Here is a 19,456-nt window from a genome sequence, read left to right as displayed (position 1 = left end):
TAATAATATTTATTCGCCAAAATATGACTATCAAATAAATAAAAAAAAATGTTTTTTTATAAACGCAATCGGCTTTTTAATATTGCGTGTTAAAAAAATCGACTGTCTCACAACTGGAGGTGTCTCGCAACTGTACACACTCCCTTACCAATCTTTAAATCACAATTTTTCTGTAAAAACAATCGTCAGAAAATTAACAAATATACCATTCGAAAGCTTATAATATTCTACGATGAATGATACACAACTGAAAATTTTAATAAATTACAAAAAGATTTTATCAATTAACAAATTTGAAAAAAAATGAAATTTTTTTGACATTTTTTTAAACTTTGGTATATTTTTTAAAAAATACAGGCAAAACTTAAAACTTATATGCCTGTCTTCCTTCAAGTCTCATCTTTAATTAATATCCTAATATTTGGCAAACGTACTTTAGGGGTTACATTTTGATAAGAACGACCAGAAAACGTATGTTTTTTTAATAATTTTTTTTATAAAATAAATATAGTTTTTTATTTGAACACACTTTCATATCTTAGAGTACACTATTAAATGAGTAACTTGTAAAATGTTTGATAAAAATATTAACAATCAGGCCCGTGCCAAGAGAATTTTTGAGGCCTCTTCCAAAAATCGAACTTCCGCGGTGCTCACAATATCTTTAATTTTCGATGAAGCAGTCAGATCGTGCCCACCGCAAATGTCCGTTTTTGGAAGTGCCTCAAAAAAGAATCTCTTGGTACGAACCCGATTTTTTAATATTTTTTATAAAAAATTTTAAAAGTTACTCATTCAATAGTATGTACTTTAAGATATGAAAGTGTTGAAATCAAAAACATTATTTATTTTATGAAAAAAAATATTAAAAAACATACGTTTTCTGGTCGTTTTGATCAGAATGTAACCCTTTCAATGAAATATGAAACCTTATTTCAATGCACATTTTGTGCTCAATTAATTATTCCTTTTATTAATTGAAAAACTAATAAAATAAGTATAAATGTGTTGAATTCTATAATGCAGGAAACGTTTGACACTTGTCTATGAATAACTTCGGCGCCAGTAATTGCACTTAAGGGTACTTCAATTATAATTGAAGGGCTCTTATGTTGTATTAATATCACCAGTCTTTCAGTTTCTAAAACACACGCTCGTAATTCAACAGCTGAAGGAGTTTTACTAACTGGTACAATTACAATAACAATATCTCCATCTATTGTAACCATTCCTCGAAGTGAGCACATTTGGATTGAAATGTGCCTTTCCAAAGAATTTAGTAGTGCTTGTAAGGTAACTGCATCCTTGTCCTTTTCGTTGTCCATCATATATAATATTCTGTCTAACTAATAAACAAAAAGTCAAAAAATTAAAAACTCAAATTTTCACCTACATAATACTTCTTCTTTAAGAACTCAATTATAATTTATTTTATATGTAATCAGTATGAAATTCATCAGGGTTGCCACAAAAGTTTAATTTTGTTTTTCCCTGATTTTCAGACAAAATTTTCACTTTTTCCCTGACCCTGAAGAATATTCTGATTCACTCTAAAAATTATTAGATAGGTACTCAAAAAAATGTTCTCTTACATTTATTTACGAATTTCTTTAATTGCAAAATTTAAATTGTCAAATATTTTAGTTTGAAATCTCTTCAAAATAAATTTTATTCAAATTTTTTAAAATAATTTAACTTCTCAGAATTTTTTAAAACATTTTGAAAACAATTCAATTTCTTCGAGAAATTTTATTAAAAACTTGAAATCCGATATAAAAAATTTGTTATTTGTGAAACTAATTAAATTCTTAAGAAGAATTATATTGAAAATAATTTAATTGTATCGAAAAATTTAATTAAAATTGCAATTTTATTAACTAAATCTTGTAAGGAATGTTGCCAACATTTTTTAAATAATAGAATCTTTTAAAGAATTTTATTCAAATTTTTTAAAAGAATAGAATTTTTCAGAACTATTTTCTTAAATTCTCTGATTATAATTGAATTCTTTCCAGAAATTTAATTAAAAAATAAAAAATAACTTTTTTTTAAATAAATAATTAATCATTATTATTTTTCCACAGGAATCAAGATTTTCAAAAATTTCAAATTCAAACCTTTTTAAAATTTAACAACTAATAAGTATATTTATTATAAAAAATTAAAGATAACCGAATGATAAGATCATTATTATATATAATAGGAATATTTTTCCTGTAATTTTTTAAAATTATTTTCATCATTTTAATTCAATTATTAATTTCTAGAATTTTTAAAAAAAATTCTTCTTTAAATCAATTATTTTTAATAATTTTTGAAAAAATTCTTTGAGAATTTTCAAATCCATTTGTTTACAATTCAATTTTATGAAATTTCAATTACTCAGAAATTCTTCAATTGAATACATATCAAAAAAATAAATACTTCAAATAATTTTAGAAAAAATTCAATTGAACTTTTTTAAAATAATTAATTCTACATAATTGTTGGTTATAAGTATGAAAAATTAAGATTTTCAAAGAATTTAATTTGAAACCTTTTCAAAATTCAATTATTTCTTAAAATTCATGCTATAATGCTTTTAATATTCACATATTATTTGAATAATTTAAATTATGAATATTCAAATCTAAAATTTTAAATCAATTTTTATTAGAAAATTCTACGAGAATTCAATTATTTAAATGCAAAAATAAATAATTTATTGAATAATTAAATATTTCTTAAAATTGAATTCTCATAAAGAATAAAAGAATGTTATTAAAACATTTTTAAATAATTGATTTCTTTTGACGATTTTTAATAAAATTGTTAAGAACAATTTACATTTTGTCGAGAAAGTCGATTAAAATTGTATTAAAAATAATTGAAATTCTGCGATGAGTTTTATTTATGAAAATAATTCAATATAATACCTGTAAAAATTTTTATTATTTATTGAAAATAATTAAATTATTGCAAAGAAATTTATAAAAAAAATGGTAAATAATAGAATTTATATGAAATTGAGGAAAATTTTTGAGAATAATTGAAATTTTACCTAAAATGTTATTAGGTAAATATTTTTAAAAAATTGAATTTTGCCTAGAATTTTATTAAAAATTTTAAAAATAATTGAATTTTGGAAAAGAATTTGATTACTATTTTGAAAATAATTGAATTTATACAATAATTTATCATTTTTCCAAGATTCAATTTTTTTTTTAAATTTTTGAGTAAAATTCGTCTATAAATCCACTATTTTTAATAATTAATTAAATATATATACTAAAAACTTTAATAAATTTCAGAAGAATTTGAATTATTAAAATTTTTTAAAAACCTAAGATCTTTAAAATTTCTAATTAAATTCATTCAAAATTGAAATATTCTAAAATTTCAAATTGAAACCTTTTGAAATATTTAAGTAAAGTTATTCATTAAATATTTTCTAACTAATAATTTTATGATTTAGTTTTTCAAGAATTAAGTTATTTAAAAAGAAATTATTGTCAAAAGTAGAAAAAATTGAAGGTTGTGGTAATTTCATAGCTTATCAGACAAGTAACAAAGAGAAAGAAAGTTAAACATCCGTAAAAATTATAACTACTAAAAATAAATAAAATCTAAATAAAAATTTACCTGTTTTCTTGAGTAATAAATCCTAGCGGCTCCTCCACAAATTGGACAGCATGCACCCGGAGGAGTTACTCCTACACAATGTGAGTTAACCAGTTCAGGACATGAAACTACGTCTGTACATCGAGGTTTAACTTTGTCATTAATTAATCCCACTGTAATACAGGGTCCAGAATAATCAACGACAGTCTTATCGGATACAGCTGCACATTCGTTTGGATAAGTTTCACCGTTGACTCCACAAACAGATTCATAAAGTTTACAATTTTTTAAACAAGGCCCTCTATATCCTAATGTTTTTCCAGCTTTTATCATACTGCAAAGTGACTTGTGTTCGTTGTTGTTTTTGTCACAAACAGGCTCCCAGGTTTCATTACTTGCAGTTGCAGTGCAGTTGGATGAAATACATTCGTATTGGCGACAAGGCTTATATATCGAAGATAAGCATACTCTACTTTTCGCAATGCATATCTCATTGTCATTGCAAGGATTTGATATGCAATGGTTTTTAGATGAACAGCTGCCAAATTCTATCTCGTCACCTATAAATCCAGCACACTTGGCTAAACATGATGATGCATATGTGATTCCCAGCCTACTACAAGTAGGGACATAATGAGTAGGACAATCACAAGGTAATGTTGGTGAACGATTTTCTCCACAATTATTTCGAAAGCATGTCAATTCACCCATAAAACAACGACATCTATTACACTCCAAGAAAAATTCAGTATTGTGCGAAATAAAGCGATCTTGCACCCAACAGGATTTAAATGAAAAGCAGTTTAAAATTTTACATTTTTCAACTCCGTTTAAAGTACATTGGCATATTTTATAACAACCCTGTCTTTCAAATCGAGGAATCTGAATCCATGATCCAACGGCGACAAGTTGCTTAGACATTTCGCCTAGATTGCAAGCAGGTTGACAACTGAATGTTGAAATGTTCCAAGCGGACAGACATAATTGATTACTCGCACAGGTATTGTTTTTGCACGGTTGATAAATCTCTGTAGAAGGAAACATTGTTTGGTTAAAATTAACTACATCTTTCATAAAATATTTCATTGAAATACAAGAATTTGTTGTCGCTGGTAAAAATTTGGAACATAATGATTCCGATGATTCGAATTCTGTTACAGTAGACCAGTCTACACATGTTGTCATAATTTCTAAGCAATCACTGTAACAAAGACTAGTTTCATGTGTACTGAGTTCGCAAGGTCGCAAATGTAAAATACACGCAAGGATTTGTAATTTTTTTTTTGAACACAATAGTGATGTTTTAAGAAATACTTTAAAGTTTTGGACTGCTTCATTATTAATCCAGCTGTTATATTCACGCTTGGCTGCTTCATCTGCTTCAACTGAACATGATCTAAAGAACATATTAACAATTAATATTGCGTTGTAAGAATAAATATTAAAAAATAATTTTTCTTTATCCAGGCCTCGGATATTATAACTTTCTCGACTTTTTTCTATATCATTTTCAAAAAAAGCGACATTATTCGACTTATTTTTAAAAATTACGACTTTTTCGACTTTTCTTTCAAATATTGCAATAATTTTTAGTATAAAATGCAACCTATTAAATTCGATTTTTATATATATAGTGTAAAAAATAACTATAGATAAATCTTAAAAAATTATTTTTTAATAATTTTTCTAATTAAATTTTCGAAATAATTTACAATTAAAAAGAGTTTCAATAATTGAAATTTTGTAAAATTTAATTGAAAATAATTCAATTACTTTTATAAATAGTAAAATTCTTTGCAGAAATTCACTTATTTTCAAAAAATCTTTAATTGAATTACTCGGAAGAATTCAAATATTTTTATAAAATTCAATTATTTCCTAAAATTTTAATAATTTCTTCAAAACAATTCAACTATTTTTATAAATACTAAATAAATGTTCAAAATTTACAATAAAAAACAGTTTCAATAATTGAAATTTTGTAAAATTTAATTGAAAATAATTGATTTTTTCAAAGTGTTTTATAAAATATTTTTGTATTCTAATTTTTTAAAATTCAATTATTTTCAACATAACATTTTCAAATACAAATTTCCAAAAATTCAAATACATACAAAAAATAATTACATTAAAATTTTTTACAATTGAGGGCTCGGATCGAAGAACCGACGCTTGTAAACGCACAGAACATTGCGAAGCGACGGTTCTTCGATCCGAGCCCTCAATTATTTTAATCATGTTCAAAATTTTTAATCAAAATTCATGAAAAAATTATTTTTTTTTAAATTATACAAAAATTCTTTTAAGAAATTCCAACTCTTTTCAAAAAATTCCATTACAATATTAAAAAAAAAACTTTTTCTTGTAATTTTTTTATCTTAATTTTTTAAGATTCAGTTAACTTTGAACAAAGTAAATTACGAATTGCATTTATCCGAACTGTTATTTTTACGAATTGCCACTTTTGCGAAAAATCATTTTTGCGAAATATCATTTTTACGAATTGTCATTTTTACGAATCATTATTGTTCCGAAATGTCATTTTTGCTAATCGCCATTTTTACGAATTGTCATTTTTATGAAATGTCATTTTTACAAATCGACATTTTTACGAATTGTCACTTTTGCGAAAAGTCATTTTTTTGAATTGTCATTTTTACGAAATGTCACTGTAGCCAATTGTCATTTTTGCAAAAATTGCTATAGTAAATCTGTATATGCATACAAATTTACTATAGCAATTTTCGCAAAAATGACAATTCGCAACAGTGACATTTCGTAAAAATGACAATTCGAAAAAATGACTTTTCGCAAAAGTGACAATTCGTAAAAATGTTGATTTGTAAAAATGATATTTCGCAAAAATTACTTTTCGCAAAAGTGACAATTCGTGAAAATGACAATTCGAAAAACTGACTTTTCGCAAAAGTGACAGTTCGAATAAATGCAATTCGGTAAAATGACAGTTCGGTTAAATGACATTTGGGGAATAATCATGCGCCTCCTGATTACGAATTCGATGTTAGTGTTCAAAAATTGAAAATGGCCGAACCTCACAATGCGAGTATTTTGTGCTATCTGGACATAAATTTGCTTGAGAGGTGAAAATAATACCTGAAGGGCGTATAAATATTATTGTTGAAATGTGAGCAAAAGGAAAGGCCTGTGCATCCGTATTTACAAGTATTTTCTGCATCTTCAATGCAAATTTTCAATTCATTTTCTTCCTTAGATAATAGACATTCATTTTCAAATTGTGTCCAAGATAATTGCCAGTCGGTGTAGTAAGTCCTTCGGCATAGATTTTCACAATGAGTAGTGCTTGCTTTTGCACAACAGGAAAGTTTACCTCCATCTAATGGTAACTTGTTTAGTTTAGAAGGTACTAATTTTAACAGGCAGCTCCACATAGGCGAATGAGGTTTCACAGGACCGCATTTACTTTCTAAAGCATCTAGAATTTCTGTTTCAGATTTTGTTGAACGAAGGACTCTGCGGCAAGTTTCCATACATTCTCGGTTACTAACTTGATCACAACAATCAGTTTCTGTAAAAATTAATAAAAAAATCTTGATAATAAATTCTGGTTAACTCCGAATCGTTCTGAATCGTGTTAAACTATATATCCCAATTGGCAACAATTGAGGGCGTGGATCGGATAACAGCCTGTAGCGCATCGCCGAAAGGGACTATACCAGTCAGACATCAGTGAGAGGCCTGGAGGCGCTCACTGTTGTCTGACTGGTATAGTCCCTTTCAGCCATGCGCTACAGGCAGTTATCCGATCCACGCCCTCAATTGTAAACGTTGGATAGTTGATAACTTTTAATCGTTTTGAATCGTGGTCAATCGATTTCTTCTAGAAGGGATACACAAGACTCGACTTTTCATAAACTTATTATTTAGCCTCTAAACTACAAATTTTTAAATTGTTAATATAAAACAGAAAAATTTAAATTCAAATATGAACAAAATAATTATTTTCAAGATTTATTAAAGAGATCTGCATAAAAAGTATTAAATGAAAATCTTTTTTTAAAAGTTATCGTAGGCAAAACTTACCACTTCTTAGAGAATCATCAATATACGAATTTTTTACAAAAACTAAATACATATATACATATTAAATTGGCACAAGATATTGTATCTAGAAACATGCATTTTTTTCTAATTTAGAATATCCATTGATATAAATAACAAAATTCTTCAAAAAATTCAATTATTATTTTTAAGAATTTAAAAAAAATTCTTGTCAAAATTCAATTATTTTCATAAATAATGATATTCATCACAAAAATTCAATTCTTTTCAAAAGTTATAAAATTTTTTCAAGAAACTCAATTAATTTAAAAAATTTTAACTAATATCTCGTCAAGAATTCAATTATGTTTATAAATATCAAAATTTTTCGCAAAAAATTCAATTATTTTTAAAAGTTTAAATAAAATTCTTTGCAAAATTTCAATTATTTTCAAAAATTTTTTTTAATTAAATGATTTTCAATATTTACTATTTTCATAAAATTTATCAAAAAATTTAATTATTGAAAAAAATTGTTGATTCAATTCTACGAAAACATTTAATTATTTCATCGCAGCATTTCAAATATTTTTAATACAATAATTTTAAATAAATTCCTCGAAAAATGCAATTATTCTTAAAAATTTTATTAAAACTTAACGAAAGAATTCAATTATTCAATAAAATAATAAAATTCGCTGCAATAATTCAAATATTTTCATAAATAACTTTTAATTCGTCGCAGAAAGTCAATTATTTAAAAAAAAAAATTTTAAGTAATTCTTCAAAAGAATTCAATTATCTCGATAAACAACAAAATTCTCCTCATAAAATCAATTATTTTAAGGAATTTTAATAAAATTCTTTTCCAAAACTCTATTATTTTGATAAATAGCAAAATTCATCATAAGAATTCAATTCTTTTGAAAAGTAATAAAACACTTTCCAGAAATTAAATTATTTTCAAAAGTTTTTAACAATTCTCGTCAAGAATTATTTATCTTTATAAATAGATAGCGAAATTCTTCTCAAATATTAAATTATTTTTAAAAAATTTCATAAAATTCTTGGACAAATTTCAATTAGTAGCAAACATTTTTCTCATTTCAATTATTTTTAATATCTACTATTTTAATTAAATTTTACAAATGAATTCAAATATTTAAACAAAATTTTTATAAAAATTTCACAGGAATTCAATTATTTTTTATTTTTTAATCAAGTTTCTGGAAAGAATTCAATTATATTAAGAGAATTTAAGAAAACAGTTCTGAAAAATTCTATTCTTTTAAAAAATTTGAATTAAATTCTATAAAAGATTCTATTATTCAAAAAAATGTTGACAACATTCCTTACAAGATTTATTTAATAAAATTTTTCGATACAATTCAATTATTTTCAATACAATTCTTTTTAAGAATTCAATTAGTTTCACAAATAACAAATTTTTTAAATAGGATTTCAAGTTTTTAATGAAATTTCTCGAAGAAATTAAATTATTTTCAAAAAGTTTAAAGAAATTCTGAGAAGTTAAATTATTTTAAAAAATTTGAATAAAATTCTTCATAGAAAATCAATTATTTTCATAAATAATAATATTTTTCTCCGGAATTTAATTATTTTCACCATATAAAAATCTTCACAGGAATTTAATTCTTTAAAAATATTTTAATAAAAATTCGTTGCAAGAATTAAATTATTTTCATAAATATAATAAACCTTATAGCAGATAATTTCAATTATTTTTTCTACAATTTTAAATAAAATGATAGAAAATTGCACTTATTCTTCAAAACTTTATTAAAATTCGAGAAAAGAATTGAATTATTTAAAAATTAGTTGTTAATATTTTTTATAAAAATTCAATTTTAAGAAATATTTAATTATTCAATAAATTATTTATTTTTGTAAAAATTAATTAGTTAAAATTTTATATAATAATTGAATATTAAAAGCATAATAGCATGCATTTTTAGAAATAATTTCATTTTGAAGAGATTTCAAACTAAAATATTTGATAATTTGAATTTTTTCTACTTTTAACTAGCAATTCTAAAGAATTAATTTTTTTCAAAAATTTTAATTGAATTTTTTTTTTTGAAAGTTTTTATTTTAAGTTTATTTAAGTTTATTTTAAGTTTCTATTTTCTAATAATATATTTAACTGAAGAATTTTCAAATAATCGAAATTTCGTAAAATTGAATTGCGAACAGATGGATTTGAAAATTCTTAAAGAACTTTTTCAAAAACTATTAAAAATAATTTATTTAAAGAAGAATTTTAGTTAAAAATTGTAATTGAACTGAAATGATGAAAATAATTTTGAAGAAGTTGGAGTAACAATATTTTTATAATATAAAATAATGATTTTGTCACTAGGTCATCTTTAATTATTATAAAACAAAGAAAACGATTTCTTTTTGTTTTATAATATTCTTATGAGTTGTTCAAGATAAATTTGAATTTAAAATTTTCGATCATCTTAATTCTAATGGAAAAAAGAATAATGATTGAATATTTATTTTAAATAAAATATTATTGATGTTTTTGAATAATTGAGGGTCCCTATCAAAGAACCGGTTATAAGTTTTTAAGACTCAAAATTCTCGACCTCTAAATAAAAAAAGGATTTAAAATTTTAATTTCTTGAAAACATTTTGTATTGGTATGAAGAATACTCAAATGTTTCTCAAAAAATTGGGATTAAAAACAGTTTAATTTTTTATTTACAGGGCAATGATTTCGAGCTTAAAAAACTTATAACCGATTCTTTGATAGGGACCCTCAATTTTACAATTAAAAAAATTCTTAAATAAATGTAATAGAATATTTTTCTCAGTATCTAATCATTTTGAGAGTGAATTGGAATATTCTTTAGGGTCAGGGAAAAAGTTAAAATTTTGTCTGGAAATCAGGGAAAAACAATTAGTTAAATTTTTGTGTCAACCCTGTTATTATTTAAACTAATTTTAAACAAAAAACGAATGCTTATAGATGAATTTAAAGGTTTGGAATTCAACGAAATTATTTTTGTTATTATATTACATTGCAGAACTCGACAGAGCTAATAAGATGTGAAAAATTCTACATTATAGAATTTAACTGTGTAGAGTTTTATATAATAATAGATAGTTTTCATATTTTAAAAATAGATTTATGTAGGTACGTTTAACGGTGTTCAATTAAATTGTAGATATAGGATTTAAAAAAAAATTAATTTTCTAATTATTAAATAAATGTATGTAATACTCAACGTTGTACAATTTAACTGTTCCAGGTTTAACGAATTATTCATTCTATTATTAAATATGAGTGTACAGAGTTTTATACAGTGTACAATGTAACTAAACGAAAGATTTTAAAAATTGAAGAAATAAATGTATGTGGGGTTCAACGGAGTAAAATTTAATTTCGTTCAATTTAAAAAGTTATTTGTGTGAGTTTAATAATTCTTAATTTAAAAGTGTACGCTGTTCGTGCAAGTTTTTAACGTTGTAGAATTTAAATATATATAGTATTTAAATCGTTCTAATTTTAGGGGAACATAGTCTAGGTCGGCCACCTTTTTGACTTTTGTTTATAACTTTTTTTTAAAAATGAATTTGGACAATTGAAGTATATGGTTGGAAAGTCCTGTTTAATAGGAACATTTTTTCTGTACAAAGTAAATTGACAGGTTTAAAAATGAAAAAGTTATAAAGATTTAAAAAAAAAAAAATTTGTAGTCCAGGTTGGCCATTACAGTCAAGGTCGGCCATGTTTAAAATTCAAAGGGCATTAATCGTTAAAAAATAAAATAACATGTTTGGAGTTACGGAAAATTGATTCTTTATTGTTTACAGTTTGTAACTTAATGAAATAACAAAATAATAACAATAAACAATATAAAAAAATAAATATAAATAAAAAAAAGTTTTGAACTAAAATATTAATAAAATTAAATAAAAATATTAATAAGATGATCAATTATATTATGAGTTATACAGAATTGCAGTTTTTGCAAATGAAGTAGCTCGTCCTCAACTTTGCGCATTTTAAACACATAGTGGCCGACCTTGACAGTAAGTAACATTACCGAATTGTTGTAACCATAAAGAAATACGTTTCGGGATTCGATTTTTTACTTTGTTTTCCTTTCAACCATGAGTCCCACAAATTTTCTGCATACTTGCCTTGACGATTCAATTTGTTTTTTATCTTTTATTAATGGTTTTTCACATTATGCACAAAACTTTTTTTGAGCTTTTTTTGTACCGACGTCACAGAAAACACAATTTTCGATTTTCCGAAAATGTAATTGAACAAAAAGTTAGGTTTCACTAAGACAAGCTTCGACAAAAATGCGCGTAGGTGGCGCTAGTGAACTTGAAAAAAAAACGCGAGTGGCCTACCTAGACAGTAGGCCAACCTTGACTACATTCCCCTACTATTTTATAATTTTTAATAATTTATTGCGTACATAATTTAATATTTCATATTTTTATAAAGTTTAATATGTTTGTTAATTTATGTATATATTCTGTTTCGTACAATTTCCCTTTTCTTCTCACAAGTCTTTTTGTGTACAATTTATAGCGCGCCAAAAATACAAAACTTCTTTTATATATTTAAATTATGTATTTATAAAGAGTGCAAAATACCTTCTTTTGTGCTTGGCAATAAACAAAACGAGAAATATAAATGCGATGTAAGAAGCACTGTTATTAATATCCACATTTTTTACTACTGTTTACTGATATTTCACTAAAGAAAAAGTCAAACATTTTTCTATTTTATCTTGGCCATCAAGATTATTAAGAATTAATTATCAAAATTAACAATTATAAAGAGATGAATTCTTTAGTGAAAGAATTTTAAAGTTTTCACAGTAACTAAGCTTTTGATGAGTAATAGAATGAGGAGATGGAGAAACGTGGAAAGAATGAAAGAGGGGAGAGAAATTGATGTCTGAGAAAAGCATGAAGAAAAGAAAATATAAGAAGTACGAGAGACAGTAGTAGGATATTTATCTTGGAAGAGGCAAGGGGAAAAATGTGAAACAACCCACAGAATTTAACGTCATGAATTAGTGTTGCTTACAATATATTTACTTATTTATTATTATAATCAAAATTAATATGCATTCTCAATTTTCAATTTTGGTTTTACTGCAATTACTATCATCATATGATTATAAAATTAAAAATATAGTAAAAATAATCAGAACTTTTAATTTTTGTTCAAATAAAGCAGAATAATATATTTTTGAAGTAATTAATTTTTTTCAATTTTGTCAAATCTCTATTTTGTTTAATATTGTTAGTTTCTAAAAAATAAGCACATAATTTGAAACGAGTTAAATTTACTTTTGCTTGTTTAAAAGAAAATTTTATTGTTTCATTAAAATTAGAAACTTTTCAAAACGATTTACATACTTCATCTCCATACGTATAGATATATATCACATGTGCTTTAGATCACAAAGTGGGATAAATGTGTGCGATTGTATGTGTAACGTACATAACTAGAGAACAGTTTCATGAATTTTAAAGAAATTAGGTAGGCTTACAGCTTTTACAGAGAACAGTTCTTTTTTTCACTTCTTTAAAAGAATTAGAAATGTCAGGAAAGCAACAAAAATCAAATTTTTACAAAATTTGAACATAAAAATAAATTGTTGTTAAAATTTACACGAGAAATTAACATGAAATATAAAACTTATTTTGAATTTTGAATAGGTATGCTTAAAATAAAGTATAACAATATTTTTTGCTTTGTTAACAAATAAATTTCACTCTTTTCGAATCATAATTTACTTGAAGAAAGATAAGTTTAAATAAAAATCGAGTAATTCTTATAATTTCGAACTAAGCTTAAAGCTTGGTTAGAAGACACTTAGACACTAAGGAAAGTGTATAAGTTTCAAGGAAACTTCAAACAAAAACTTGCGAAACTTGCAGTGCAAGACAAGTAGAAAATATTCTTTCAGAACAAAAGACTTTCATTTTTTAAATTGTAGAATCACAGGTTAAAAAAATTAATAGCCACATTAACAATTCAATATTTTGTATCTAAAAAAATTTAATTAAAAATAAAGAAATGTAAATAACAATATTTTTTTATTACACAATAAGAATGTTTTCTATTATTATTTAATTTAATTTAATGGCCTCATATGTGCACCCATTTGAACTGTACATTGATGAACTGTATACGTTTAGATTGTATACAGTTGAACCATATATACGATGTTTTCTAAATTTATTATTGAACTATATGGGCAATTCCACGTCAGATTTCAGTTCACATTTTAAATTTGGCCAAAACAATTTTTTTTCATTCTTTAGTGAAAAAAAATGGATACCAACGTATTTTTTTATTTTTTTTTTTTTGGTGGCCAAATTTCCGAGTTACGAATTTTTGAAAATTTCACTTTTGAAAAGTAGACATTTTTTAAATGGCCTACAACTTGAATATTATTGGATTTACAAAAATTTCGTTAGGACAAAAAAGTTCAGTTTTTGTTCAACTTTTAAATGCTGTTAAAAAAAATTTTTTTTGTAAATTTTTCTTAAAAAAATAAAAAATTGTTATAAACAAATTAATTTTTTTTAAATTAGGACATTTTAAAAAAAAATTTTTTTTAAAGAAAAACATAGCTGACAATGATAAGAATAGTTTGCAAAATGTTTCAGAGTGGTCTTCTTGAATTTGATGGTTAAAATAAATTTTTTATTTTGGCGTGCACGTTTTACTAACTTCAGGGGAGGAACTTAAGGGGTGAAATTTCAAGTCATCTAAATTTTTGTTGTTTATAGGTGATTAATATTAATTTTTCAAGCAAGTTTTCGTATTTTAAATTATAATATGCTTCGAAAAATTAAAAAAATTTAATTATGTAGTTAAAACTTTTTAAAATAAATATCAAAATTTTCAAAAAATAAAAATTTGAACTTCTCTTGTAATTTTTATTAATTGTCATTGCCGATTTTGATATATTATACTTATTTTATAATTCTGAACAATCAATCATATGGATTTTCAAAAATTTTGTATTTTTCAAAAATTTTAATTTTTTTGAAAAATCAAATTTTTTAAAAAATAAATAAAAATTGTAAATCAGTTTAAAATTACTTTTATTAATTTTCTATATGTGTGTAATATGATTTCAGGTAACTGAAAAAATGTAAAATTGATACTCCTAAAAATGGTCATTTTTGAATGGTTCAAATTTTACTAGTAGTTTTTAAAAAATTCAACCAATTCCACATTCTTTATAATTTTTCGTTGACAAATTATTTGTATGTTTTTCTTACGATAATAAATAATCAATCGTATGGATTTTGAAAAATTTTAATTTTTTCAAAAAATTTCAAAAACTTGCACAGTGCAGCGCGCGTAAAAATTGCACGCCAAAATTAAAAATTTATTTTAACCATCAAATTCAAGAAGACCACTCTGAAACATTTTGCAAACTATTCTTATCATTGACAGCTATGTTTTCCTTAAAAAAAAAATTTTTTTTAAATGTCAAAATTAAAAAAAAATTAATCTGTTTATAAAATTTTTTTATTTTTTTAAGAAAAATTAAAAAAAAACAGCATTTAAAAGTTGAACAAAAACTGAACTTTATTTATTTTAACGAAATTTTTGTAAATCCAATAATTTTCAAGTTGTAGGCCATTTAAAAAATGTCTACTTTCCAAAAGTCAAATTTTCAAAAATTCGTAACTCGGAAATTTGGCCACAAAAAAAAATGAAAAAATACGTATCCATTTTTTTTCACTAAAGAATGAAAAAAAAATTGTTTTGGCCAAATTTAAAATGTGAACTGAAATCTGACCTGGAATTGCCCATATACATTTCAACTCTACACAAATTATTTTTAATATGTTTCCCACACAGCACCGAAACTTTCCAAAAAATCTATTAAAGATTAACTTGCAAACTTTAAGATTTATTAAATGTCCCACTTCAATAAATGTTAATCATAAAACTTTTCTGAACATTTAAATTACATTTTCGACTACTCTGTTTATAAACAAAAATTTAGCGTGAAATTTTATTTAAATTTTCATAAAAGTTTCACGCTAAACATTTATTTAAGTGGGACATTTAAATCTTTACACAATTTTCACTAAACTTTGCAAGTATGTAATCATCTCTTACTTCAAAAATATAGAAATTATAAAAATATTCTTTAGAAAGTGTCAAAAAATATTAAACCGGGAAGTTGGTTATGCAGCGCGACACCCACATAAAGATGTTGAATATTTTATTCAAACAATCGTTGTAAATAACTGGAATTCATTTTTTTTTAAGTAGAATTGTATAAACACTAGTTTAAAAAAACTAACACTTTATCTTTATTTTTATAAATGATATTCATTTGTTAATTAATTTTTACAAATATTTATTTATAAAACGTCAAATTATCCAAAATACTTCTTATGGGGCTCGTTGGATGCGGATTTTGTAATGCTTTACAGCAGTAACTTCAGAATTGCGTTAAATTTATTTTATTGTAAAATATTTCAATTTTTATTCTGTGAAATACTGTGAAAATATTATAGCCCGATACAACAACTTGCAATTTTGATATTGGTACACTTGAGAAAATTTGCCATATTTATATAAATAATCATATTCTATTAGGTGGATTCCACGTCAGGTTAATACACTAGAGCTGTGCAAAATTCGAACCGAACCGAGTTTACTTCGGTTTTGGGGCGCCGAAATGTCGAATGTCGAATATTCGACATTCGAAATAGGCGAAAAAATTCGAACAGTTCGGTTCGAATTATTTTGCACAGCTCTACAATACACTAATTTTCATGACTTGTTGGGAATTGGATGTACTTTTGTAAATTTATTACTTTTATAGTGATAAACAACTCCACCAAATATTTAAAAAAATTCTTAAAATTACCAAAAATATGGCATTTTCAAAATTTTGGTCTTTTTTTAACTTTGGTTCTAATTAACCGATTTTGGATTTTGAAAAAAGGATTTCTTTGGTTTTAAGTATATTTTAAGTTAAAAATAATATAAAAAAAATTCAAAAAAAATTTTTTTTTTTGAAATTTTAAAAAATTAAAAATCCGTTTTTGAAAAAACATCATTTTCGATTTTGTTTAAAATTTTACTAAATGTTGGGGCAAATGTGCTTTACATGTCCTGTAAGTTTAATCTTGGAATCTCAAAGGGATTCGAAGTAAAAAAAATAAAACGTAACCACGTGTACGGCGATAATGCTATAAATATTTTTGAAGAAAATAAATATAAATCATCATTTTCTATATAAAATAATGGTAAATTATTATTTTCTTCAAAAAGTTCCATAGTCCCACTTTGATTTTTACATTACCTTGAATTTAAAGGTCAAATTCAAAGAAAACATTTTTTTTTTCATCACCAGTTTATAGTTCGTGAAAACCCCTTTAAAAATTACTATTCATACTTTAAATTTGATTAATTTTGAAACTCCATAAGTCAAAAAATATTTTATCAAATTAAAAAAAAATTAATATTTACACTTCTACTAATAATAGTAACATTTTAGCAAAGTTTAGAGAAAATTCATCTTTTTACCTGGGCAGTTGAGCAATTTTGCCCCATATGTTCGTAATTTGTGGTTACGTTTTATTTTTTTACTCCGAATCCCTTTGAGATCCCAAGATAAAACTTACAGGACATGTAAAGCACATTTGCCCTAACATTTAGTAAAATTTTGAAAAAAATCGAAGATGATGTTTTTTCAAAAACGGATTTTCAATTTTTCAAAATTTAAAAAAAAAATTTTTTGAATTTTTTTATATTAATTTTAACTTAAAACCAAAGAAATCCTTTTTTCAAAATTCAAAATCGGTTAATTAGAACCAAAGTTATAGGACTATAAAAAAAGACCAAAATTTTGAAAATGCCTTATTTTTGGTAATTTTCAAAATTAAACAAAAATATTTAGTGGAGTTGTTTATCAGTATAAAATTAATAAATTTAGAAAAGTATAGCCAAATCCTTAGTTATGAAAATTAGTGTGTTGAACTGACGTTATAAAACTTTGTATCTTAAAAGTAATGAGTGATTTTCGAAAAAAGTAAAAATTATTTTTTTTCAAAGATGGCTAAACCAATTTTAATGGACAAATTTTTTTCTTTTAAACACAGAAAATTATTTAAATTTTTTTGTTGAAAAATCGATGAAAAAACTAACTTTGAAATTTAAAAAGTTTATTTAACCGTTTTTATTTGGATGTGCGAGCTTCAAAATTTCAGAAAAGCAAGCTTATGTCTTCTTATTTAACATATATTTTTGACAGCTTAATTGAGTCGGTGCACGATAGTTGAAAAAAATGAAAACTGTTTGTTGACCCCTAAAATATGTGTACATCCATTGGAACGAGGGGCCAACTTATTAACAGCTTACCAATGAATTTAAGGTTTATAAATTTAATGTGACAAGTGCACAAGAAGTTTGTTTTACTAAACAATTAAGAGTTTATTATTAAAATATTTATTTAATAATATTGTTGTCTTGTTTTTTTAATCTGCTGACGAAGACAAAGTAGACAGTTAAATTATGTTATATTGTTTTCCACATCATGACCCTAAACAAATGTTTACTCAATTTTAGACAAATGGATATTTAAAAAAAATGAACTGAACCTAATATCTGCATACTCACAACAGATGAAGTATCTTGCTGTTCATCAATCAAGATAGTATGAATTCGCATATTCATTTTTTTCCGAGCAGCGAGATAGAGTTTTAGCGCTGTTTTTGGATTTGCAGTATAGTTTCACTAAGTGTAGTTACATCTAATTCACTTTTTTGAAAATTAAAGTCTTAATCTTATTAACGGTATCACTTGTTGCGATATTGTGAGTTAAAATTTAAATACATAAAAATTGATGATTCTAAAATTGTCTTCGTTTATTTTTAGTATTTTTAGTTAATCTGTGAAATGTGTTTCAATTTTAACTAACTTTTTATTCATTACGATGTTTAGGGTTGTAAAACGCTGAATTACTCAAATTAATTTTTACTTCGTTCTTGGTTTACGAGGCCAGTTAAACAATTAACAATTAACAAAAATTTTATAATCGGCCTCGAGATATGTCTTCAAAGTTCATTGCTGACTGTTATAAAAAAAAATTTGAAAATCCATTAAGATTTGTGACTTGCAGATTATTTTATAGAGGTTTTTTTACATGTAAAAATGAAGGTATCTGTCGTTGCCGTCTTTAATAGATTTTAGATTAATGAAAATATTATTGAATTATTTGAAAAATAAAGATAATAATAATTAATTAAAAAATGGTAAAAAAAATAAAGAAGTGCATAATATATTATATCAAAACATATCAAGAAAACAAAAGCATGCACAAAAGTCTAACTTCAAGTGTGGAAAGAACGGACAAAATACGACGATTATTATAGTTAATTACAACGTATCCCCTGTTGCTGATCATGGGGGTCTTCTCGTCATCGTTTGAATCAAGATGTGGTGTCCAAGTAAGTATTCCATGTCAACTACCATCGATTTGTTGGCTTTCAAGTGTACTACAAAAAATTGAAAAATAAAAAATCTTCACGCTGCGTTGTTACCTATAATTTCTTGAGGCATCTTCGGAGATTCACTATCAATGATTCAATTTTAAATATTGATTTTTGTTAGAGATATTGAGATTTCTGTACTGAAGGAGTGGGATGGTTTAAACAAATTCCTTTTCGTTCTCTTGTTAATAATGAACGCAATAACTGATTTTATGAAATCGGTATTTCATTTAATATAATAGGGAAGTAAGGTAAGTAATGTAAGGAAAAAAGTTTGTATGAATTTAATAATAAAATTACA

The 19,456-nt window shown here is 24.4% G+C and overlaps 1 protein-coding gene across 1 annotated transcript; it reads right to left on the bottom strand.

Annotated features, from left to right (window-relative positions):
- LOC122508885 (reversion-inducing cysteine-rich protein with Kazal motifs) lies at positions 1-12,521 on the bottom strand. The gene is made up of 4 exons (XM_043622539.1): positions 12,262-12,521; positions 6,715-7,147; positions 3,622-4,996; positions 1-1,346 (listed from the first exon to the last, which is right to left on the bottom strand). The coding sequence occupies exons 1-4, from the start codon at positions 12,335-12,337 to the stop codon at positions 954-956; spliced, it is 2,277 nt and encodes a 758-aa protein (XP_043478474.1). The 5' UTR covers positions 12,338-12,521; the 3' UTR covers positions 1-953.
- Positions 12,522-19,456: the final 6,935 nt, after the last annotated feature.

The sequence above is a fragment of the Leptopilina heterotoma genome, unplaced genomic scaffold (assembly GCF_015476425.1).
Source record: "Leptopilina heterotoma isolate Lh14 unplaced genomic scaffold, ASM1547642v1 Lhet_58, whole genome shotgun sequence".
Lineage (NCBI taxonomy): Eukaryota > Metazoa > Arthropoda > Insecta > Hymenoptera > Figitidae > Leptopilina > Leptopilina heterotoma.
Note: the sequence above shows the minus strand (reverse complement) of the source record. Positions and strands in the feature narration are given on the sequence as shown.